The sequence below is a fragment of the Culex pipiens genome, chromosome 2, assembly GCF_016801865.2.
Source record: "Culex pipiens pallens isolate TS chromosome 2, TS_CPP_V2, whole genome shotgun sequence".
Taxonomy (NCBI): Eukaryota; Metazoa; Arthropoda; class Insecta; order Diptera; family Culicidae; genus Culex; species Culex pipiens.
In genome coordinates this window covers 108518323-108542775 of record NC_068938.1, presented here as the reverse complement: position 1 = coordinate 108542775, position 24453 = coordinate 108518323, and the positions used below count along the sequence as shown (strand labels likewise).

The 24453-nt window shown below is 37.0% G+C and overlaps 2 protein-coding genes across 7 annotated transcripts in view; one reads left to right on the top strand and one right to left on the bottom strand.

Moving 5' to 3' along the window:
• LOC120415674 (aquaporin AQPAe.a) overlaps positions 1–9016 on the top strand; it is a 113883-nt gene extending 104867 nt beyond the window's left edge. For 5 of the 6 annotated variants that reach the window (XM_052706856.1, XM_052706855.1, XM_052706857.1 and 2 more), the window contains 4 exons: positions 4452–4661; positions 4731–4811; positions 7344–7409; positions 7612–9016. In XM_052706856.1, coding sequence (XP_052562816.1) covers positions 4452–4661; positions 4731–4811; positions 7344–7409; positions 7612–7662 — 408 coding nt within the window. In that variant the 3' untranslated portion in view covers positions 7663–9016. Of the gene's footprint in view, positions 1–4451; positions 4662–4730; positions 4812–7343; positions 7420–7611 lie in introns of all 6 variants that reach the window. The other variant, XM_052706859.1, reaches the window with a different exon arrangement.
• Positions 9017–12695: 3679 nt separating this feature from the next.
• Positions 12696–24278, bottom strand: LOC120430180 (SET and MYND domain-containing protein 4-like). The gene is made up of 5 exons (XM_039595261.2): positions 23846–24278; positions 14405–14600; positions 13779–14345; positions 13567–13719; positions 12696–13510 (listed from the first exon to the last, which is right to left on the bottom strand). The coding sequence occupies exons 1-5, from the start codon at positions 24153–24155 to the stop codon at positions 12793–12795; spliced, it is 1944 nt and encodes a 647-aa protein (XP_039451195.1). The 5' UTR covers positions 24156–24278; the 3' UTR covers positions 12696–12792.
• Between the last annotated feature and the right edge of the window lie 175 nt (positions 24279–24453).

The window sequence follows — 24453 nt, the reverse complement described above, 5'->3', positions numbered from 1 at the left end:
GATTGGACGTAACAGGAGCTGGCGCTTCGCCCTTCAATTTTAAATGGGATTTAACCCGTAAAAAAAGATTTTTTCAAAAATGTCACTTTTTGAGGCATTTTGGCCACCAATGCGTTTACCAAAAACATCACTGGCGTGTAGGCCAGATCCTTGCGCATCTTTTGGTATATATAACATTGAAGTTTGGAGCATCCTGGAGCTCGGTACAGACCTTCAAAGTTTGGTATTTTTTCGAAAAATCGGTCCCAGCAAAATCAAATGGCGTCTCGGGCGTCGCGAGGTGCGACGCATATCTTTTTTGCCAGGGCCGATTTTTCGAAAAAATACCAAACTTTGAAGGTCTGTACCGAGCTCCAGGATGCTCCAAACTTCAATGTTATATATACCAAAAGATGCGCAAGGATCTGGCCTACACGCCAGTGATGTTTTTGGTAAACGCATTGGTGGCCAAAATGCCTCAAAAAGTGACATTTTTGAAAAAATCTTTTTTTACGGGTTAAATCCCATTTAAAATTGAAGGGCGAAGCGCCAGCTCCTGTTACGTCCAATCAAGCTCATATTTGGGATTTAGGCTCAGTATGCCCACCGAAACAAACCCCTGAATGCCCGCCAAAAAGTCATTTTTGTTACACTCTAATGTCTATCTCAATAAAATTTTGTTCAAATCAGAAAACGTACTGCGTCATCAGATTCTTTGGACAATTTTACGCTACGAACAGTTTAAATAAGTTTTTTTGGTTATAAGTATGGATTTTTGGAGCATGTATAACAGTGAATTATTATTTTTTATGTTTGCAACAAGCATATAAAATTTTATATTTTTCATTATAAAAGCACTTTTTATGACTTTTGTTAAAATTTGTAATTATTTATTAACTAAACTCCATATATTTCAACAAAATTTATTGAACTAAGTGTGATTGTTTAAAATATTCAATTCAATTCAGTTTTATTATGTAATAAATCAATTCACAATTTGTTTTGCAAATAAACCTAATACAGATATGGAGGAGTATGTGTTGAGCTTGATTGGTTGCGAGAGGACTTGGCGCTTTTACTTTGAAGTTGTAATGGGAATTAACCCGTAAAACCGGGCGTTTTGGTATTTGCCAGTTTTAAGCCTCTTAACATTTTTTGCATTTTTCAAAACCTTACAAGTTTGTAGTTCTTATTCCAGGAAACAACTTTGAAAACGAAAACGAAAACGAAAATTGAACACGAATCTCAACGAATCTCAACGAATCTCAAAAATCAGGAATCAGGAATCAAGAGAACAAGCTCGAAAGAAAATTGTTTCATTAAATAGAAAGTATAATAAAAAAATATTTCAATTATTATTGTACTTTTTCCAAATCCACAAATGAAATAATTCAATCATTCAAGCTTAAAGTTGATCAAAAGCCTCAACCTCAACTATGCTGACACAGTTCAAATGTGACAAAATTTAATACACACTAGGGGAAATTCTCGTATGTTTGGCAGGTTAAGCACTCGCTCCGAACTCCATGCAATTGGCTGATTTTCACTATTTAAACAACTAATTTTGCAAAACTGTTGATAGAAACTTGCTTGCTCACTAGGGTGGGTACGGATTTTGAAAAGTTCTCAGATCAAGTTCTGGTGTGGTTCCCCTTATAAGGCATACCCAAAGGGACTCTCACGCCAAATTTCAGCTCATTTGGTTGAAAACTGGCTTGTCTCAAGCGGGTTCAAGTTTACATGGAAATTACTATGGGAAATCTTGTATTTTCGTTCATTCGCTCCTACAGGCCTGGGGAAAACATGTAGAAACTTCTAGGATGGTCAGAAATGAGCGAAATCGTCTTGAGAACAACTTTCCCTAAGAGACCAGATCAATTCGTTCAACCCCCATCGAGCTCAACGGCAATACATCCGGGGTTTTCGGAACCAACGGTTTTCCCCAGGAAAGCATCAAATTTTCCTTAGCATGCTATGAATGCTTGATGAACACCGCGACGTCACATGTCAAACAGCTACCACGTGATTGTAAAATTTGCTCCATCATAGTTTTTTTTTTTCATATTTGGAGGTTTAGAATACAGCTAAATAGTATCAGGATCACCATAAATGATAATTCTATAGTTCAAAAAGTAATAAAATAGTAGTTTATGCAACAAGTTGCAAAAAGAGGATTTTTTCAGCTCGAGTCGTACATTTATCCAACGAGGTTCACCGAGTTGGATAAATACGAAGAGTGCTGAAAAAATCAAGTTTTGCAACGAGTTCCATACAACATTTTTTGCAATTCCAAAAAACACACACTGAGTGAAATTTTATGTCAAATTTTCATGTATTTTGTCAATAAATCGTTTGAATCAAAAAAATTTTGAAAAGTGTTACTTTTCGAAACAAGTACTGAAAAGTTCAACTTTTTAGCACTTATTTGAGTGCTGAAAAGTAGAACTTTTCAGCATTTATTTTGAAAAGTGTTGCTATTCGATTCTGTTATTTTTGGTACAGAAAAGTAGGCTATTTTGTCGTTCAAGAATGACAGGAAAAGTAAGTAGTTTCACGACGGAATTGCAAAAAGTATTTTTTAATTGGCGATGCTAGTCCACGTGGTAGCTGTTTGACATGTGGCGTCGCGGTGTTCATCAAGCATTCATAGCATGCTAAGGAAAATTTGATGCTTTCCTGGGGAAAACCGTTGGTTCCGAAAACCCCGGATGTATTGCCGTTGAGCTCGATGGGGGTTGAACGAATTGACCTGGTCTCTTAGGGAAAGTTGTTCTCCAGACGATTCCGCTCATTTCTGGCCATCCTAGAAGTTTCTACATGTTTTCCCCAGGCCTGTAGGAGCGAATGAACGAAAATACAAGATTTCCCATAGTAATTTCCATGTAAACTTGAACCCGCTTGAGACAAGCCAGTTTTCAACCAAATGAGCTGAAATATGGCGTGAGAGTCCCTTTGGGTATGCCTTATAAGGGGAACCACACCAGAACTTTATCTGAGAACTTTTCAAAATCCGTACCCACCCTATTGCTCACATTTTATTAAGCTATTTATTTATTTATTTATTTATTTATTTATTTATTTATTTATTAAAATTTAGTTTATTAATTTTTATAAAACGCTTTTAAGAGCTGTAATTGAATGTCAAAGTGCTGATATGACAACAATAGAGGCACGCTGGAATTAGATACTGTTCCCCTACCATTCACCAGCAGCAACAAAACAAACAGAATTCCCTTTTCAATACACCATGACAGCTGATTGTGACAATCATCCTTGACTGGGTCGCGCAAAAAAAGTTTCTTTTATCTCAAATTCACCCTTTAGAAAAAAAATCGTCACTCGGTGACACCGACATGCTCGACAATTGGTGTCTGTCACATACACATTCTATTATGAACATGAACAAAAATGTGCGACTTTTAAGGTTTGGTACGCTCGTCAGTCACCCTTTTGTGTGCACTTTGAAATTCATGTCAGCCCCATGAGGTAGTCGCAGTCAGTGTGTTGCAACGGGACAATTGCGTTCAGCAAAATCTACAACAACAACCTGTCGAAAGAGACGTTTCAAATGTCAGCGTAGAGAATGCAGAGTGTGGTACACATGTAGTACAAGAACTGACTTGCTGATATAATTGTGCATCTAGCATAGAACGCTACTCAAAACAAGTTTTACTCTTTGACATGCACTCACGGCGGGATGATCGCGATTCTATGAATTTTTAATTGCTCATTTCTCTGACATGACACATGATGATAAGTTCTGAGCCGTGTCCGTGGCTCTGGTTCTGGTTAAGCTAACGGACGTCGGTGATGAACATCTATACCCGGACGACTAAACTGCCCGTACGTGTCCCTTGGATCCTAGCCATGGTAATGTCGGAGATAATTGGCACGTTCGTTGAATGTTTTTCATTCTTTTTTATGAGGAGTGATATTAAATTATAAAATTAGCGACAGATGCGGCGTGAGTTGGTTGCAAATATTGTAGTAAGACGTAGATTTTCGAACCATTTGAATAATATGAGTGCAATATTTAAAGATTTAATCCCAAATAGATCTTTTTACACAAAAAAAACCAACAACCCTTAAATTCTTGAAAATTGTTTTTGAGATTCATAGAATTTCCCTTGATTTTAACCCGTATGAATCAGTTCACAACTCAATGTCTCTATCATAAAACAGTTTTCATTGTATTCGCAATTTGATTTAATCTTATTCCTTCTGTCCACCAACAAAAAAAACAAACTCAGGTTCATAAATTACCGCATTTATGACCTTCTCGAGCGGCGAGTTGTCGTGCAGCTGAAATCAGTTTTTCCGCAGTCCCCGCTGACATTATTGCCGGTTGTAATCTCTTTTAGCGTGTCCCATACGTGCAGCCCGCTAGCGGCAATTGCCTGCAGTAATCACTATCACCTACTCACCTGTTCTGTTATCTTTTTTTCATTTTTTTTTTCTTTCTATTTCTCCAGGCAGCCACCCCGGCCGACGTCATCGGTGGGCTGGGCGTCACCGGCATTGACCCTCGCATGAGCACCGGCCAGGGCGTCCTGATCGAGGCCCTCATCACCTTCATCCTTGTGTTCGTGGTTCATGGCGTCTGTGACAATCGTCGTTCCGACATCAAGGGTTCGGCCCCGCTGGCCATCGGACTGTCCATCACTGCCGGACATCTGAGTGCGGTATGATGATAGTTGGGGTGTAATTTAGATGATTTTTGAAAAGATTTAATACGGAATGTCCCGTTACAGATTCGATACACCGGTGCCAGCATGAACCCGGCTCGTTCCTTCGGACCGGCCGTTGTGATGGGTAACTGGACCGACCAGTGGGTAAGTTGGCACAGTTTATGAATGATTGACTGTATTTTACGTAACTTGATGTTTCTAAATACTTCAATACGACTGGATAATTGGAATAAATAATATTGAAACTTCATGACTATTTCGCAAAAGAAAAAAATAGGGTTTATTGAAAAAAAAAACTATTCATTAAATTTCGTCATGCGTCAATAGGGTGTAATATCAAAATCGATTTTCCAGCACAGCACTTTTTCAGTTCCTTTTGGGGTTCTAAACAACTCCCCAAAGTTTGGGACCGATTTGTTTAATCCTCACTTTGCGCAAAGCGATTAAATTTTCCATATAAATTTGTATGTGGATTTTTTTTTTGATTTTGACATTTATCAAATCCACGTTTCATGCTATATCAAAACCGGACTCATACTCGGATGTACTGGAATATGCTCTACAACTTTGCCGAAGAGAGTATGGTGCTAGCTTGCTCCAGAAAGAAGATACAGCGTCCTCAAATCTAGTCTAAAACGTGATTTTCGAGCAAAAAAACACGTTTTAAACGAGTTTTGAACACGCTGTATCTTTTTTAAGGAGCAAGCACCATACTCTCTTCTGGAAGGTTGCATTGCATTCCAGGCTTTGATAAATATCAAAATTCAAAAAAATGGTTTTCTTCATAAAAATTTATATGGAAATTGAATCGCTTTGCGCTAAGTGAGGACTAAACCAATCGGTACCAATTTTTGTGGAGTTGTTTAGAACCCCAAAAGGAACTGAAAAAGTGCTGTGCTCACTAAATTTGGATAACTTTATTTTTATCCATACAACCATATTATACCCTAATGCGTCAACCCTTTTTTTAACCTAATGGTACCATAACCTAATGGTCCGTCATATGGAGTGAATAGGGCAAATTGGTACAGCTGTTTTAGTCATGTTTTTGTCATATTTTTAATGTTTTGATTTTTTAATTATAGCAGATTCAGAGCTATAAAATAATGAAAGGTAATCCAAAATTTGATGCTTTTAATCGATTCAAAAAAACTGCTCTCCCAATTCAAACTGTAGTTCCAATTCTCCCAAGTTGCTGCTTTATTTTATAGCAGAAAATGTTCGTAACAATTAAACAATTAAACGGTGCACATCAACCAGACCTTTGCACCCAGATTTTTTATGCAGACACTTTACTATCTTCAAAATACGGGAATTAAGGAACTAATTTTTGCTTCATCCCCTAAGCTACTATTTTCATAGAGTTTTAAAACAAAAATTCTAACATTTATGATTAAATTATTTTAGGATTGGGTCCGTAACTTTAACAATTTTAGAATAAGAAGGAAACAACTTCCTTGGTTGCTGTGTACTAGGATGTAACAAAATCACACTTTTTTGCGGGCATTTCAAGAGATGATCCGCTAGGTGTACTGAGTCAGAATCCCGAATATGAGCCCGATTGGTTGCGACAGGACCTGGCGCTCCGGCATCAAAGTTTAAATGGGATTTAACCCGTAAAATCCGTGCATTTTGGTTTTTGCCATTTTTGAGTCCTCCAACGATTTTTAAATTTTTCAAAAATTTCAAGAGCTTATAGTTTGTGCTCCAGGGTACAACTTTGCCCAAGACTGCGAAGAGATTTGATATTTAGTACTGCTTGTACAATGATTTGAAAATAAAAAAAAAACTTTTTGCGATTTTACGGATAAAATCTCATTGAAACTTTGAAGCCGGAGCGCCGCTCCTGTCGCAACCAATCGGGCTCATATTTGGGATTCTGACTCTAAGGCAGTAATTTATATTGATAGAAAGCAGTGTTGTAAATGAGTGTTAGAAGCAACTACATATCATTAAATGATTTTTGCACCAAAATATCAGAAAGTTCGTCCGTCACAACAACTGAGTCCTTTTCTATTGAGCGATGGAAGATTCTTCATCAAAAAAATCTTTGGATGCTCATCAAGAGAAAAAAAACCTAAGGATGGCTATCCTCTTTCGCGCACGAAAGATTGTTTAAAAGAAGCTTCAATTAAATTCAATCATATACTTTAGAATGTATTTTTTCGGAAAGTTCAGCATAATAATGGCCTTTTATACGTTTGTTTTTTTTGCCTGCTCTACAACTTTGTAGAAAATTGTTACGTTCTAAAAAATAACTCATCAAATTTACAAAAAAAAACACGAAATTTAAAAATGAAAATTTTGGTACCCTATTCGAATGCCTTAAACTGGGATAACATTGATAGGATTTCAGTTCGTTTTTATTCAAACGTGTAAGTTATGCCATTTTTTCTAAGTTGTACTGTGGTAGGCTACACAATTTCTATTCACTTTTATTGATAAAAAAAACTCCTTAGTGTTAGAAAGTAAGTTTTTATTCAAGGAAATATGAATGTTTCTTGCCATCTTAATTCAAATGTTTTGACATTTACTGTGAAATTTGACCTACCAATAAATTTTAAGAGTTTTCCTAATTATGTTTAAAAAAAACACTTCGAAATCACCCCTGTTACCAGTATATTATCTAAAAGTAATATTTGATTGTAATAATTACAAGTTTCGTTTTCTTTTCAGGTGTACTGGGTTGGCCCAATTGTCGGTGGCATTATTGCCGGTGCTATCTATCGTCTGTTCTTCAAAGTAAGAAAAGGTGACGAGGAATCTGGTTCTTACGATTTTTAAAAAACAAACCCAAAACAATCTTCAAAATTCAATCTCATAGTATCGTTGTACCATAAGCTCATTCATTCAACATTCTTCTTCCCCACAGCAGCGTGTCAAGTTAAACCACATCTACTAACACACAACCTTCCATGTTTTCCCCTCTTGTTCTTACTTTTAGATGAACACTAACAAAGTAGGCCAAGTGACTAACGACGTTCAGTACATATAGTCGCAGGCTAGCCCCACCCCCACATACTTAGTATCTGATAATACCATAAGTTATCTAATGTAATAACAAAACAATAACCAACAAACAACAGCATCAGCCACGCGCAAAGTTATTGAACGCAATGACGAGCGATCCTGCCATTATTGGAAATGTGTGTGCTAATTAACAAATCTGTATCTGCGTGTCCGTTGAAATTTTTGTGGGGGAAAATAACAACAGTAAGAACAATAGAAAGGATACTGAACGGTTCATCAAACCGTTCTGATGCTTGATTCAATTCCACCTTAACAAAAAAAGCCAAATTCGAGCAAAAAAGAGATGAATATTTTAACACAAATGGTACTACATATATTTAAACAAAATTTCGCACTATACTTTTGGTTTAGTTTCTCCAAGAATATTGTACAAAGAAGTGATTGTGAAAAATTGGGAAAAACAATATTTTCCTAATTGTTCACAAATACTTCAATATTTATTCGGTGCCTTAAAAACTAAATATTTATCTATTACTTAAAATTGTCTTATCCAAATTTACGGGAATACTAATAGTACCATCAGATCTTTTGTTTTTTTGTCATTTAAAATAAAGTTTCCGCTTTTAAATGTTTAAGAAATTGTACATAATGCGCTACCTAACTCACAAACCTTTCTATCTGTATATGTTAGTTAGTTCGTATTCTATTGAACAAGGTGCTGGGTTTGAACAAGAAATTGATCGCATTTTATTTAATCGACTTAATCTCTTCACAATATTGTGCATGCGCATTCACTTTTACTAACCCTATGAGTCGAACTAAACCTCCAAAATTCCTAAGCCAAATCTGTGAAACAAAAGAAAAACGTAATTTTCACCATTTCCTCAAAACACCGCCACGATTCGATCTAAAGAGCAGGCGATGGCACCGCTGTTAGTATTAGAAGAAACAAACAAACAATGCTGTTATCTGTTAATTATCATGTGTTTGTTCCATTTAGTTGTTAATTTAGAGCACCCTCCCAAGCAGCATCTCGATTTAACGAAAAGCAAAAAATAAATGCAAATTACAAATTCCATCCTCGAAGCTGGCACTATTAATCACACACACGATAATAATGTACATTAGTTAATAGTGCACTGTTACTGTTGCTCTGGTGTATTTATTTGCAAATTCAAATGAAGATCAAACTTTACCGGGAATTGCTGCTAATCCGGTTTCTAATCTTTCGTCGTAAATTGCGGTGCAAACTATGCAAAAATTGGTTGATATAAATGCCCATCCGTATATTCTTGTATGTATTATATACATTGGAATTTACACCACTTTTATTGTAAAGAAACATGTTGAATAAATATGAATATTTAAACAAAAATCTAGGTGAATGTTTTGATGGCTTCCGTTCAACTATCACAATCCATTTATGACGTGTGTAATCTTTTTCTTCGCTGAAAAATAGTTACACCCACATGCCCACAATGAATGCTGCAAAAGTTGTCTTGTTTATCTTGCTAAACTATTATCCGCGCACCACCAAACCGAAGTGCGCATCTCTTCTGTTGCGCAAAAAAAACTGTTGCGCCATACAAAAATTGAGTGGTTTGTCGTAAGCGTGTACATCAGCCCGTGGCGCAACAGGCTTTGACAGGTTGCGCTCGTATTTTGATTTTTGTCTGCCTTCACAATAAATGGTAGCTGTCAAAGTGTGCTTAAATCCACGGCTACGACACGACTGTCATCCACATAGGGGAAATATACCCATTTTAATCACTCTAAGCCGTTCGACCAATTCTCATCACTTTTGCTGTTTTCAGCTATTAAATCAACATTTTCAGCTGTATCAACAATGGAGAGTTGCTTGCTCACTTTTATTTGATGTATTTATGACTTTGAAACAGTCAAAAACACTTTATGAAAGCTGCAATTTGGCTGCAATTCATTTTCTAAGTGCTGATAGGCCGATAATAGAAATAGGCTTAAAAAGGGTATAGTTCCCCTACAAGGCGAGCGAAGTCAAAATCGAACCAAGTTTTTGGCGCGAAGCGTTTGAAAAGGTCGTACACAAATCATTTTTTTAGTTTATTTTCAATTTAATGTTGGCATATCACCTTTTAGGTGTTCAATTAAAATTAGTATGAAATGTTTTCGACGGAAATTCAGTTAGTATTTTAAAAGCGCAATTTATTTTAAACCAACGGTCAGGAAGAATCCAACGAAATTTATGTTTATTTTATTTTCAGTTTAGTGTATTTTGATATATTGCTAACCTTGTAATATTTTGATATTATAATTGTTAAATGTGGAGAAATTTACTTAATACTTGTAATCATCTCAAGTATTTATGCAAAAGATAGTGAAAACTCACAAAAAAATAATTTGGAAAAATATTTATGTATGTATTTACTACGACCTTTTAAAAAAACCACACGTAAACAATACGCTGTCACGTACTGACAAAAGCGTCAAAAGATTGAAGATATGACAACGTTATCAAAAATTATTTGGACTTGTGCTAAAACCAAGGTATGTAGATTAGTAAGTTAAGGCGGGTTTTCCAGCTGTCAAAATAGTTAGCTAGCACGAAACCCGGACTTTATTTGAAGATTTTCAGAAAAGTGAAATTTTGACAATTTTCCGGGCAAAATTCACCGGATTTTTGTCTGTAGGGTTGTTAAGCATGCCAAACTGAACTGAAAACTGAAATTCAACCAAATCCGTTTTTTGGTTCAGTTTGGAATGCTTAACAACCCTACAGAAAAAAATCCGGTGAAATTTGTCCGGAAAATGGTCAAAATTTCACTTTTCTGAAAATCTCCATGTAGAATCTGTAAAAGCTTTTTCAATTGGCTTAAGGGGGAAGTCACCAATCACTAAGGTGGTTAAAGTCAAGTTTTTGTTCAAAAAAGATGTGGTTTTGTTAACTCAACACCCCTTGCTTTTGCATGGCTCGTCTTGAATGCGCATATCAGTGTTGCACGATGTAATTTGTAACAAATGCAATTAACTAAATCCTGGATTAAATTGACGTTTTTTAAAGCGAATTTCACATTAACCTTTATTATTCAACGAAACAATTGGTTGAGCCGAAACTCAACAATCTTATCCCAACAGCATTGGGGCAACAACTGGAACCACCTTCAAAGCGACTCTTCCAATCGACTTGAGCACATCCAGGAATCCGTGAGCTTCTTCCGGGTTAACACCAGCCTCGATCAGGGCCTCCTGAAGTTTTGCCAAGTCCAGCGTCGATCCCTGCGGGGCAGCAGCTTGCTCGGCATAGGCCATGGCCAGCAGGGCAGCGAGGATGAGGACGAATTTCATCTTGAATGTTGTTGTGGGAAGGATTGCGATTGCGATCTGAACTCAAGTTCCGACTGATGATACGATATTTACCTACCACGGGGTTTTTATAGGAGGAAAATTGGAGATTTTTTTTCTGAATCGAAATAGAAGCAACTAGTTAATACGTAAATCAATCGTTTTTTTTCTATTTGCATAGGTGTGTTTATTTTAAACAGCTGTTTATTTTGGGGAAAAATATACAATGTGTCGAAATCTTGCTAATTTGAGGCCTGACTATTGAAGAAAAGATGTTAATTTCAACACCGTATAATAATAATAATTTAAATTATTGCAGCGATTTATCATTTTTGACTGTGAATACAAAGAGACGAGTTGTTCCTTTTAATTCCGCTATATATTTTAATATCTTGACAGATACGTATTTCGTCTACTACTTGCAGACTTCATCAGTGTTCTGTTCTCGACTTCGAGAACAGAACACTGATGAAGTCTGCAAGTAGTAGACGAAATACGTATCTGTCAAGATATTAAAATATATAGCGGAATTAAAAGGAACAACTCGTCTCTTTGTATTCACAGTAATGCATTCTGCTAAAACGCTCAACCAAACCACAATTTTTGACTGGTTTTAATGCTTCATCTCTTGGTATTTAAACCTAGCTTGATAAGCCGAATACTGGTTCCTACAGTATTTTGAACCACTTGGCCTGTTTCAAGAAAAAAAATATTAACCCTTAAACACTCGATGATAAAGTTTGCACATTTTTTTTTTTAAATTCATTTCATTCTTTTGCTTATTTCTTGGGACAAAACGTGTACAAACATTTTCATAGGTCTAATGGAAAATATAATAATCTACAATAAAACCTAGGGCAGTAAGGGGCAGAACTTGATCTTGGATCGAGTCTTGGATAGTCATTAGCAATGCTAGTTTCATAAATGTTTGAAAATATGTTTTTCAGTCTGTTTACCGCATTCGCATTTATTTGGCACACAGGAGTGGTCTGTCTGTCTCCTACGTCCTACGTCAGATTTTGGAAATACCTAAATCAGATTTGAAAATAAACACAGCTTAGCAAACATGGTATGTTGGTAATTCTCATCCCATTTGCGCTTTTTCGAAACAAACACCTCCAATTTTCCTCCTATAAAAACCCCGTGGTAAATATCGAATTCTCAGTCGGCACCTGAGTTCAGATCGCAATCGCAACCTCCCCACAACAACTTTCAAGATGAAATTCGTCCTCATCCTCGCTGCCCTGCTGGCCATGGCCTATGCCGAGCAAGCTGCTGCCCCGCAAGGATCGACGCTGGACTTGGCAAAGCTTCAGGAAGCCTTGATCGAGGCTGGTGTTAACCCGGAAGAAGCTCACGGATTTCTGGATGTGCTCAAGTCGATTGGAAGAGTCGCTTTGAAGGTTGTTCCAGTTGTTGCCCCAATGCTGTTGGGATAGGTTTGTTGAGTTTCGACTCAACCAACTGTTTCGTTGAATAATAAAAATTAATGTGAAAACTTTAAGCACGTTTCTTTTACCGCTGGAATTTAAATTAAATTAAATTAAATGGAAAAGAAATATTCTGTTTGCTTTGCTTTGAAATAATCACTTCAAACAAATGCTGTTTTGTCGAAAATGGAGGATATTTTTTCCAAACAGGTAGAACATATAAATATAAGTTTTCCAAACGAAGTGTAAGTTGGGTTTTTTATTCAATTATATGCAATCCTGAAAAACAATAAAGCGAAGAAGCATTGAGTATTCAGTACTTTCAGATTTTCTTTTATTTGCTCCAGTTTGCTATAAAAATTATTAAAATTCATCCAGAAGACATCTTATCATTCAATTTTTTCAACTCAAACCCGCTCCGTATGCTTATTGCCCAACTCCAGCGAACATCTCCGAATCCCCTGCTGGCATAGATGATACTCCCGGTAGGGCTTCACCAGTACTTCATCCATCGAGGTCATCAAGGCCGCGTACTTGGACAAAGCCCGCTCGTACTCTCGCTGCTCGTACAGCTGAGTCGCTTCCTGGTAGCGTTGCAGCAAACAGGTGTCCTTTAACGAGCGGAAGCTGTTGTTGACATCGGTAATCCCGTTGCACTTTTCACACTTCATCACGTTCTGGTCCAATCTTTCGGTGTAAATTAGCCCGTTTTCGCATCCCTCCGTTGCGGCGCACCGGAACCGCACAACCGACGGGTTCATGTCGAAAAAGGTTGGCCAATCCTCGTAGCAAGCTTGGCAGTAGCAATCAAACTTGTACAACTTCTTGAGCGACTTTCGCCGTTCGTGGCGTGGAGCCCGCACAAACAGCTGACCATAGTTTTCCGCGACCACCGAGCCTGCGGGAATGTTCCGAACCGTACGGACGAAGACGGCACTGCCGATAAAGTACCGAGTTATGCCGGGATCGCACGAGTGGTTGAAGAGGACCAGAGTTGGGTAGAGACCTGCCCCGATACACACGGAAATTCCGGTATCACGTGGCGATTTGCGCTGCAGTTCGGATATTTCATGCGAGTTAAAGGTCACGACTTGCAGGTTGTGCAGCAAAAGAGTTCCGATGTAACTGGAAGGGTATGGTTAATCGTTAAGAACAAGTGGAATCATTTGGTCATACCATACCTGTCGAGATATCTTGATCTATAGAAATAACCTAGACTTAGTACGGTATTCAGAAGCGCCGCCATGAAGGCCCACTTTAGCGATTCTTCCGTGTCCCTACCCTCACTGTGCGTCACAAAGTTGTAAATCCTTCGGTAGTCGTCAACTGGTAATCTGTAATGGTTCAAACAGTTTAAAAACAACCCAGTCATGCATCCCAAAGTCCTTCAGACCTGTCAACCTCCTCACTGCCCAAGCTGCCCAGCTCGTCCTTAATTTCAACAAAGTAATCAAGCGACTTTTGCGTAACGATCCTCAACGCCAGCATGGCCACCACATTCGCTCCAGAGTTCTTCAGATACGGCAAAAATCCGCACTCGAACCGATGATAGCTATCCTGGGCAGTCTTCTGGCACTCACTCGAGCAGTAAATCACATCCATACACCTCGGACAGCTAAACAGGATCTCAACCCGTCGACAGCAGTGATCGCAGTGGCTTTCGCAAAACTCCCCGGTGACGACGGCTGCGTGTGGCAATTGCCTCAGCAGGACGTGGTTCGGTCTAAGATCGATCCTAGTCCGGGCGAATCTGCCCTCCGTTTCGGTGCAGTCAAAGTACAGCGACTTGTCCACGTACGGTTCAAATTTTTTCATCAAACTGTTTTTCACCGGTTCCAGGTATTTTCTCACGTTGGCGATGCGCAACTCCAGGTCGATGATCATCTTTTGGGTGTCCTTTATCCATTTTTCTCGCTTTTCCGGACTCAGATTGGAATACTGAAGCGAATCGTACGTTTTCCTGTAATGATTTGAAATAGTTAATTCAAATCTTACCAGTTTCCAGCAAATGGCACTTACGTGTAATATTCAAACGCATTCGGTAAATCTTTCATGCCGAAATAACAACGAGCCTTCCGTTCCATTAGCTTGTAGTGCATATCTTGGGGATATTTTAGCTCAAGAGCAAGTTCGATGTCTTGCAGAGCATGCTCGTATTTGTTCAAGTGGAACAGTGCTGCTGAACGGTTCGCAACTATGAGGGACATCTCCAAATCTGAAAGAGGTGTAGACATTTTATTTAAAATACCAGGTTTTGATCAGAAAACTATTTTCGATTATTAAAAATTGTTATTGTTTATTTCATTGTTTCCATGCTGTGCACAACATTGCAAGTAACATTTTTTGTTGCGGATCCTTTTATGTAACTATTTCGTAACACCCAAAATGTGCTATCTCAACATAGTTAGAACACTCGCGGTGCCCTAAAAAGCGCACGGAAATTTTGTGTTGGCAACATTTAGCCGCTTGTTTCAACTTTGTTACGACAAAGTTCCAGAAACAATTTGTTTGTCTCAATATGTCGGTAAAGTAGTTTGTTGTGTTGTCATGATGTTGCGATTATGTTGTCGTTTAATTTGCGCGAAACAATAAAAAAACTTTTTTAACGAAAAAAAAACTAAAGTGACCCTGATGGGATTCTGGACTAGTACCTTCAGATCTTCATTCCTTGCCTCTACCACTGAGCCACGGATGAATTGATGTTAGGGTAAAGGGTTGGGCTGAACTGTATCTAAGGATTTTTGATTTCTATATTATTCTTAGCACACAAATCGGGCTAAGTCACATGTTGCAACAATGGAACCAATAAGTTTTCAATATGTTTCGATTACAAAATGAAATGGATTGTTGCAAAGTTGTTTTCAATTCGAAAGGTTTGTAACATTGCAACGTATTGTTGCTAAAATGTCATTTTTATGTTTCTACAGCAAAACAAAACAAAAACTGGACTTAGTCAAATTTATCATGTTGCCAAATGCTACTTGGGTGTTCATAGTAGATGTCTTAAATACATTTGCTTCGCTTGGATATGATGATTCTAGTGGATTAAATACTGAATTTCGTCTTGATAATGCGATGATTATCCATAGACAATCAAGTTGCAAGTTGTCTAGGAATTGAAAATCGGGAATTGAATCTGAACCAGATTTCTCAACACCATGCCAGCCATATACATTGCTGGCCGCTCCCATCTCCACCGGATAGGGAATTTGGGAGACGGGAATTGTTTATGCTCTCCTTTTTAAATAAATCTTGTAAACCGACATAACCACGTTCGAAAAAATAAAAGCTTGCATTTTCGGCTTGAATGGAATTGTTCTAAGACACCATGCGCCTCCATTATATGTCATTGTCTTAGTATAAAACCATGGAGACGCTTGGTTTCTCAGAATGATTCCATTCAGCAGTTATTGTTATCGACTTTCAAAATGTGGAACCGTGTACTGAAGAAAATGAAAAAAAATGATTTATTTTGAGTTGCACGAATAATAACTGGCAGCCCGCGATCACTTTGTCAGAGCCACAAAGTCTAGTGGTAACGCTTCCGCTTCGTAAGCGATAGATCGGGGTTCAAATCCCGGCTCGGACCAACACAACTGATGATCTTTTCCCTTCTGAATTCGATTGTTTAGTAAAGGGAAGGTTGTGTATCATCACAAGCTGGATTTTCTCACGACACCTTAGGAAAGACGACCTTTGGAATATTAACATTATGTTAAGAAATAGCCACGATACACTTCATGGGCCATGGGAAAAATACTTTTTTACAACACTGATTTGCGTTTCAAGTCGAATCATGTAAAAGCTTGGGAATTTTCATTCTCAGAATCATATTCTTTAGGAATTCTTGAAAAAAAATTCAAAGTAAATTATTTAGGTTTTTTATGAAGAACAAATTTTTGGATGAGATTTCTGTTTACTATCGTAACAAAAATAACTAAGTTTGCTCGAATTCGGTAAAAATTGGTGCCACAAGTAACGTCATGATTCGAATTCCCGGACGCTTCGAAACCCGGACACTTCAACTTGTTTTATCAATTATTTGGATATAAGTTCGCATTATGAATGTCAAAACTGTGTTATTTGATGAATTCTAACATCAGCTTTCATTTAAAGTTTGTTTGAACGCTGTAGTTAATGCCAAAACAATTAAATAAAATAAAATTATAAGTTTACCAAAAATGCGAAACATTTCAACGGAAATATTTCATAGGCGTCCGAAGCACCGGGAAGGCAAAGCAGAAATTTATGTTTTTGATTTCCTTAAATTCTAGCAAATTTTTATATAAACTATCGATTGTTTTGATGTTAACAGCTTATTTGAGACCTAAAGAATGCCATTCACTAACATTTCAGTCAAAATTTGTGCGATTCATAAGCAAAATCGAGTGTCCGGAATTCGAAGCAAAAGTGTCCGGATTTCGAATCAGCTTTTGACAGTGTCCGGGATTCGAAGCACAACAAGTCATTTTAATTTTCAAATTGTGATGAAAAATTGTTAGAAAAGATATATTTTACATGCATTCTCTTAAAACTGACTGTTTATACTTAATCCTGATGATATTTCTACATTTCCAACTTATTACATGATTTTTTCCCAGCTATAACAAAAATAATATGGTACTAAGTGTCCGGATTTCGAATCATGACGTTACAGTCATCCCACATATCCGGAATTGTTTACAGATCGGCCAATGTTAAAAAAAACCGTAGAAAAACGATAATTGAACACACCTTATCTTCATGTGAAAGCTTTTCATGTGATCTTTTGATTGATGTATATACCGGCCATATATTTTTACGTTTCATATCAAGTTTTCAAAGAAAAACATTGACCCTTGAATTCCAAAAATTCTGAACACTTTTTTCTTACGATGTAAAACACTTTTTTTTCTCTCCCAGAGTACATAATTGTAACAAAATAATGACTTCGCACACTGCAACCAATCAAACTCAAGCTTAGTGTTTTTTTTTTTTTTTTTTTTTTTTTTTTTTTTAATTTATATTTATTCAAATTTCTTTTCCATGTACATTCATTCAGTTAAAATATTATTGAGTGTCCAATCACAAACGATGACTTTTCACCTCAATTTTAAATACTAGCAACTTTCATTTATTCATGAAATATTGTAGCTTTCGCTATTCAGTGATTTCAAATGTAGGAGGTCCTACATGTACAAAAGGGAAAAGGGATACCTTAAAACTAACTTATAAACTATATAAAGAGCGGATCAATGCAGCTGAAGACTGCAATGATTTTTGTCGAAATGCATCAATTATCTTATTGGACATAACATCCAAAGTGTCAACTTCGGCTAATTGATGAAGTTCACTGGTGCTGAACCAGGGAGGAAGTTTCAGAATCATTTTCAGAATTTTGTTCTGAATCCTCTGAAGTTTTTTCTTCCTGGTTAAGCAACAGCTTGTCCAGATCGGCACAGCATAAAGCATGGCAGGTCTGAAAATTTGTTTATAAATTAACAGTTTATTCTTGAGACAAAGTCTAGAATTCCTGTTTATAAGTGGATACAAACATTTAATATATTTGTTACATTTAACCTGGATACTTTCAATGTGATCCTTGTAAGTAAGGTTTTTGTCAAAACCAAGTCCAAGATATTTCACTTGATCCTCCCACTTTAAATTTACCTCATTCATCTTTATAATGTGATGACTTTTTGGTTTAAGAAAATCAGCCCTTGGTTTGTGAGGGAAAATAATAAGTTGAGTTTTTGCAGCATTTGGAGTAATTTTCCATTCTTTCAAATAAGAATTGAAAATATCCAAGCTTTTTTGTAATCTTCTTGTGATGACACGAAGGCTTCTGCCTTTGGCGGAGATGCTTGTGTCATCAGCAAAAAGTGATTTCTGACATCCTGGGGGCAAATCAGGCAAGTCAGAAGTAAAAATATTGTATAAAATTGGACCCAAAATGCTTCCTTGAGGGACGCCAGCACGTACAGGTAGTTGATCAGATTTGCTATTCTGATAACATACCTGCAGAGTACGATCCGTCAAATAATTTTGAATAATTTTCACGATATAAATCGGAAAATTAAACCTTTTCAATTTCGCAATCAAACCTTTATGCCAAACACTGTCAAATGCTTTTTCTATGTCTAGAAGAGCAGCGCCAGTAGAATAGCCCTCAGATTTGTTGCTTCGAATCAAATTTGAAACTCTCAACAACTGATGAGTAGTTGAATGCCCAAGGCGAAATCCAAACTGCTCATCAGCGAAAATTGAATTTTCATTAATGTGCGTCATCATTCTATTAAGAATTATTCTTTCGAATAATTTACTAATAGATGAAAGCAAACTAATGGGCCGATAGCTTGAGGCTTCAGCAGGATTTTTATCCGGTTTCAAAATCGGAATTACTTTGGCATTTTTCCAACTACTGGGAAAATATGCCAAATCAAAACATTTGTTGAAAATTTTGACCAAGCAACTTAAAGTTGCTTCTGGTAATTTTTTAATTAAAATGTAAAAAATGCCATCCTCACCAGGGGCTTTCATATTTTTAAATTTTTTGATAATAGATTTTATTTCATTCAGATCCGTATTAAAAACTTCATCTGATGAAAATTCTTGTTCAACAATATTCTGAAATTCTATTGAAATTTGATTTTCAATAGGACTCAAAACATTCAAGTTGAAATTATGAGCACTCTCAAACTGCTGAGCAAGTTTTTGAGCTTTTTCCCCATTAGTTAATAGAATATTATCACCATCTTTTAAAGAAGGGATGGGTTTTTGAGGTTTCTTAAGAACCTTTGAAAGTTTCCAAAAAGGTTTGGAATAAGGTTTAATTTGTTCGACATCTCTTGCGAACTTTTCATTTCGCAGGAGAGTGAATCTGTGGTCAATAACCTTTTGCAAATCTTTTTGAATTCGCTTCAGTGCAGGATCACGAGAACGTTGATACTGTCTTCGGCGAACATTTTTCAGACGAATCAGAAGCTGAAGATCGTCATCAATAATGGGAGAATCAAATTTGACTTGGACTTTTGGAATAGCAATATTCCTAGCATCCAAAATTGCATTAGTTAAAGATTCCAAGGCTGAATCAATATCAGCTTTGGTTTCTAAAACAAAATCATGATTTAAATTATTCTCAATATGATGCTGATACCTGTCCCAATTAGCTTTGTGGTAATTAAACACAGAACTATTGGGTCTGGTAACTGCTTCATGAGAAAGTGAAAAAGTTACTGGAAGGTGATCAGAATCAAAATCAGCATGAGTCACTAAAGGACCACAATACTGACTTTGATTTGTCAAAACCAAATCAATTGTTGATGGATTTCTAACAGAAGAAAAGCAAGTTGGCCCATTCGGGTATAAAACCGAATAAAGACCAGAAGTGCAATCTCTGAACAGAATTTTACCATTGGAATTTACTTTTGAATTATTCCAAGATTGGTGTTTGGCATTAAAATCACCGATAATCAAAAATCGAGATCTATGCCGAGTAAGTTTATTCAAATCCCCTTTGAAATAATTTTTATTTTCCCCAGTGCATTGGAATGGCAAATATGCAGCTGCAATCATAATTTTCCCAAAAGAAGTTTCAAGTTCAATGCCCAAACTTTCAATAACTTTCAACTTAAAGTCACGTAACGTGCTATAAGTCATACTACGGTGGATAACTATTGCAACTCCACCGCCATTTCGATTCATTCGGTTATTAGTTATAACTTTATAATCTGGATCACTTTTCAAATAAGTGCCAGTTTTTAAAAATGTTTCGGTTATAACAGCAACATGCACGTTATGAACTCGTAAAAAGTTGAAAAATTCATTTTCTTTCGCTTTTAAAGAGCGAGCATTAAAATTCATAATATTGATGGAATTACTTAGATCCATGATTAAACTTCAGGGTAAGAACAACATCATTCGCAAATTTTAATCCAATCTGGATTGCTTCCATCATGGATGTAGCATTACTCATTGTTTGAATCAAACCAAACAGTGAGTTTTGCAAAAAAGTCATTTTTTCAAACGTAACATCGCCGAGATCAGAAGATCCCAAAGCGTTGCCAGCAGAAAATTTTTCAAATGAGATTTGAGGTACCTGCCCAATTTCAGAAAGATTGGTAGAGGATTTAAAATTCGTGGATGAACCCGAAACGACGTTAGCATAAGAAATGCCATTGTTGTTACCTAACTTTTCCACGGTAGGGGTATTTCTAGAATTGTTCGAGTGAGACAGCACGAACGTTTGATTTAAAGATGCAGGTACAACCTGACTTTGAGAAAATTTCGGTTTGGATTTCGACTGATGCTTAGCACGAGAATCCAAAACCTTTTTTCTGATGGGGCAATCCCAAAAATTTGATTTGTGATTTCCACCACAATTTGCACATTTAAATTGGGTGACTTCTTTCACGGGACAATTGTCCTTGTCGTGAGAAGAATCCCCGCAAACCATGCATTTTGGAACCATGGCGCAATGATCAGTACCGTGACCGAATGCCTGGCAACGCCGGCACTGGGTCAGATTCTGGCCATTACCGCCATGTTTCTTAAAATGCTCCCACTTTACCCGTACATGGAACAAAAACTGTACTTTGTCCAAAAGTTTCAAATTGTTGATTTCATTTCTGTTGAAATGAATCAGATAAAATTGTGAAGTCAAACCAAAGCGAGAAATATTCCCGTTTGATTTTTTCTTCATTGGTATTACTTGGGATGGGGCAAAGCCAAGCAACACCTTAAGTTCGTTTTTGATCTCATCCACCGACAAGTCGTTGGAGAGACCTTTCAAGACCGCCTTGAATGGCCGAGCATTCTTGGTCTCATACGTGTAGAAATTGTGTTTGTGGTTTTTCAAATAACCAACAAAAGTTTGGTGATCTTGTAAAGATTCCGTCAACAAGCGACATTCTCCTCTTCGACCAAGCTGGAACGAAACCTTCAAATTGCAAGTTTCCTTGCAATTCTTCAGTTGCGTTCGAAAGCTGGCCAAATCGGAGACGGAAGTCACAACAATTGGCGGAGCCTTTACTCGTTTCTCGACGGCAGAAGGCTCAGTACGAGGAGAAGGTTCCTTGTCATCAGTTTCGGATAAAACACCGAAACTGTTTGTCAATGAAATTGGAGGATTGACCTCACATTCAGAATCAGAATCAGACCTCAGAAGAGGCTGTTTTCTTTTTCTGTTTCCGTTAGCCGGTTTAGCGTTCAAACGCTTCACCGACGTAACGACCAAATCTTCAGAAGATTTGCGTTTACCTTTGTTTTGACGCATTTTGCAAGCAAAGTTCTCTTAAAAAGATGGCTTCGTTTGTAAAATACAACAAAATTTCAGGCGGGGTTAGTCTTGAAAAGACTGTTTAGAATTTTGGAAAATAACTCAGGTAGTCTTTAAAAAGACTGTGAATTTTGTTTTGAAATAACTCTGAGCTTAGGTAGTAAAAAATACCGCAGCTCTAGTGTCCGTTCACCACGAAGGTTCGCAAGACACTGAACTCAAGCTTAGTGATGTTTTATGAATGGTCTGATAACTTTTTTTGTGAAAATATCAGTTGAATTCAGGTGTTCCACAATTGTGGGAGCCACAATAACATTTCACAATTATGGAACAGGCAATTTGGAGGCAGTGTTTTGCTGCTCTGGATAAAATAGTCTTTAAATGCAGTTTTTTGTTTGAAAATTGCTACTTCTACTAATGAAATAGCAAGAGCATGACCAAATAAAGGTCCTAAAAATAGCAGGGACGACAAAAAAGTTGCATTTTGCATCCTATTGACAAATTACCACAAAAGTGTTCCGAATATGTGGGATGACTGCACAGAAAAAAAATTATGGTAATATTACATCTGGGAAGGGGTACATCTTTTATGTCAGAAAAAGGTGTAATTTTACCTCTAAAAATGTGTAATTTTACCACTTTTCTGGTGTAATGTCATTTTTTCAGTCTAAAATGAGGTAAAATAAAAATGGTAATTTTCAACCTTCCAAAATTACAACTTCCAAATTTACATTATTTTTTTCTGTGTGTATGTTATGGTTTAGCGTGCCCAGCCCTTTAGGAAGGTGGGGCAATAATATTGACGTTTTGAAAAATACGTCATTTGTGGACACCCCCTGACCAAATTTAGAACAAATTTCTGAGGATGGTGGGGCAGTTGCCCCACCCTGTGCCATTCTTCGGTTTAATACCGATTGTGAGGAGCTCGTGCGAATAAGGCAATCAAAAATGAATATTTTTTGGCCACACAGTAAAAAATAATGTAGATTTGGAAGCTGTAATTTTGGAAGGTTGAATATTACCTCTTTTATGATGTAATTTTACCTCAATTTAGCCTGAAAAAGTGACATTACACCAGAAAAGTGGTAAAATTACGCATTTCCAGAGTTAAAATTACACCTTTTTTCTGACATAAAAGATGTACCCCTTCCCATATGTAATATTACCATGATTTTTTTTCTGTGCAGTCCAAACCTTTTGGAAATACACATACATTATTAATTTCATGAATAAGCCTAATGGCATACTTTATCTGAAGACCTTGGAAAATAATCACTTCTGCTAATCGATTCTTCGGATTATCGAATCACAAAAACTTTTTTTTTGTTGTCTTATTTTTGATTGTCGAGCTTCAGCTCCACCACACTAAAATGAATTAGACTTTTTTAATCCAAGATGGCGGTTATGAAAAATTGAGAAAAAATAATTTGGTAATTCGAAAGGTAATAAACCAATCATATTTGACTAAAAGTGGTTTTCAGAACTCAAATTTGATGTTATAAGGAAGAAAATGAATAAATACGAATGAAAGTTTGGCTTTATGATTCGATTATCTGAAGTCCCATACAAATCTTCGAATAATTGAAAAATTGGATAATCGAGAATTCGGATAATCGATTATTGGCTGCAATTTATTTTATGTTTTGATTATTGTTGTTGTGTGGAAAAAACTTTTGGAACACTTACATAAATAATTATTACCCTTCATCTATTTAAAAACAATATCTGCCTTATTTTTTGCTTTCAAAATCGTAATCAAAATGTTTGAAACAATATTTTCAAATAGAAATTAATTTACTTTTTTGTTTAACTCCATGTTGCACGCAAACACTGTCACTTTTATTTTTATTTATTTTTTGTAGCAAAATAAAAGCAATAAAAGGAAACTCAATTTTGAAAGGTGACATTTTCCAATTTCCATGTACCGCTCAAAATCACAAGCTCCGCTGTAAACTGTATACCTAATCGTACAGGTTTGTATACAAACAGGTGATCCGATCGCGCCAACTAGTCTACCACGAGCACATGAGTCAGTATCGGCTCAGCTCACCGAACACTAGCCACATGTTTTCCCATTTTCCCCCCCGTCACATGTTGTGTGTGAGTGTGACTTGTAGTTTTTCTTCACACTTGTGCCAAAAGTATCACCGAGACGAGATCTGTTCAAGGTTATGCTCGTTCATTCATAACAACCGTTTTCTTACCGTTTTCCTGCGGCAACAGGTGGCACGCCTTGTTGTAACATTTGACCGCTGCGGACCACTTTTCGTACTGGAAGGCCTTATTGCCCTGCTCCTTGTGCTCGAGCGCTTCCGGAAGGCTCTTGCCAAGGTCAAACTGGCGCTTAAATTGCCACAAATCGTTAAATTGTTCCGCAATCACTTTGTTCACGAACAGCACTCGCTCATGATCGGTTTTACACCGGTAAAATCCACGGAACTCATCATCGCTGATGGCACTACGAAAGTTCTCGTAATCCTGGTGGAAGAATCCTTGCTCCTCGCAAAACTCCATCGCCCGCACTCTTTTCACTTCCGGCTACTTTGAAAACACGCTACAGATTAAATTGGATTCGCGATTTTGATATCTTTTCATCTTCCAACTCTTTGTCCTTCTATTTATAACACAATTTTTAAATGTTATCTTATGTGGGCACTCGAACAGCAAACGGCACCAGCGTGCAAATATATAAAACAAAGTGCGCGCGCAACTTTTCGCGCAATTTCGCAAACTTTTCAAAGTGGCATACTTTTTTGAGCCAGTTCTTCAAATGTGCAATTCTGATTAAGTAATTCAAAAACCTTTTCAACAT

Coding starts and splice junctions, on each gene's coding strand:
- LOC120430180 (XM_039595261.2), bottom strand. CDS start 24,155: ATGGAGTTTTGCGAGGAGCAAGGATTCTTCCACCAGGATTACGAGAAC. Junction 14,601..23,845: donor CCTGTTGCCGCAGGAAAACG/GTAAGAAAACGG, acceptor CACCTCTTTCAG/ATTTGGAGATGTCCCTCATA. Junction 14,346..14,404: donor AATGCGTTTGAATATTACAC/GTAAGTGCCATT, acceptor AAATCATTACAG/GAAAACGTACGATTCGCTTC.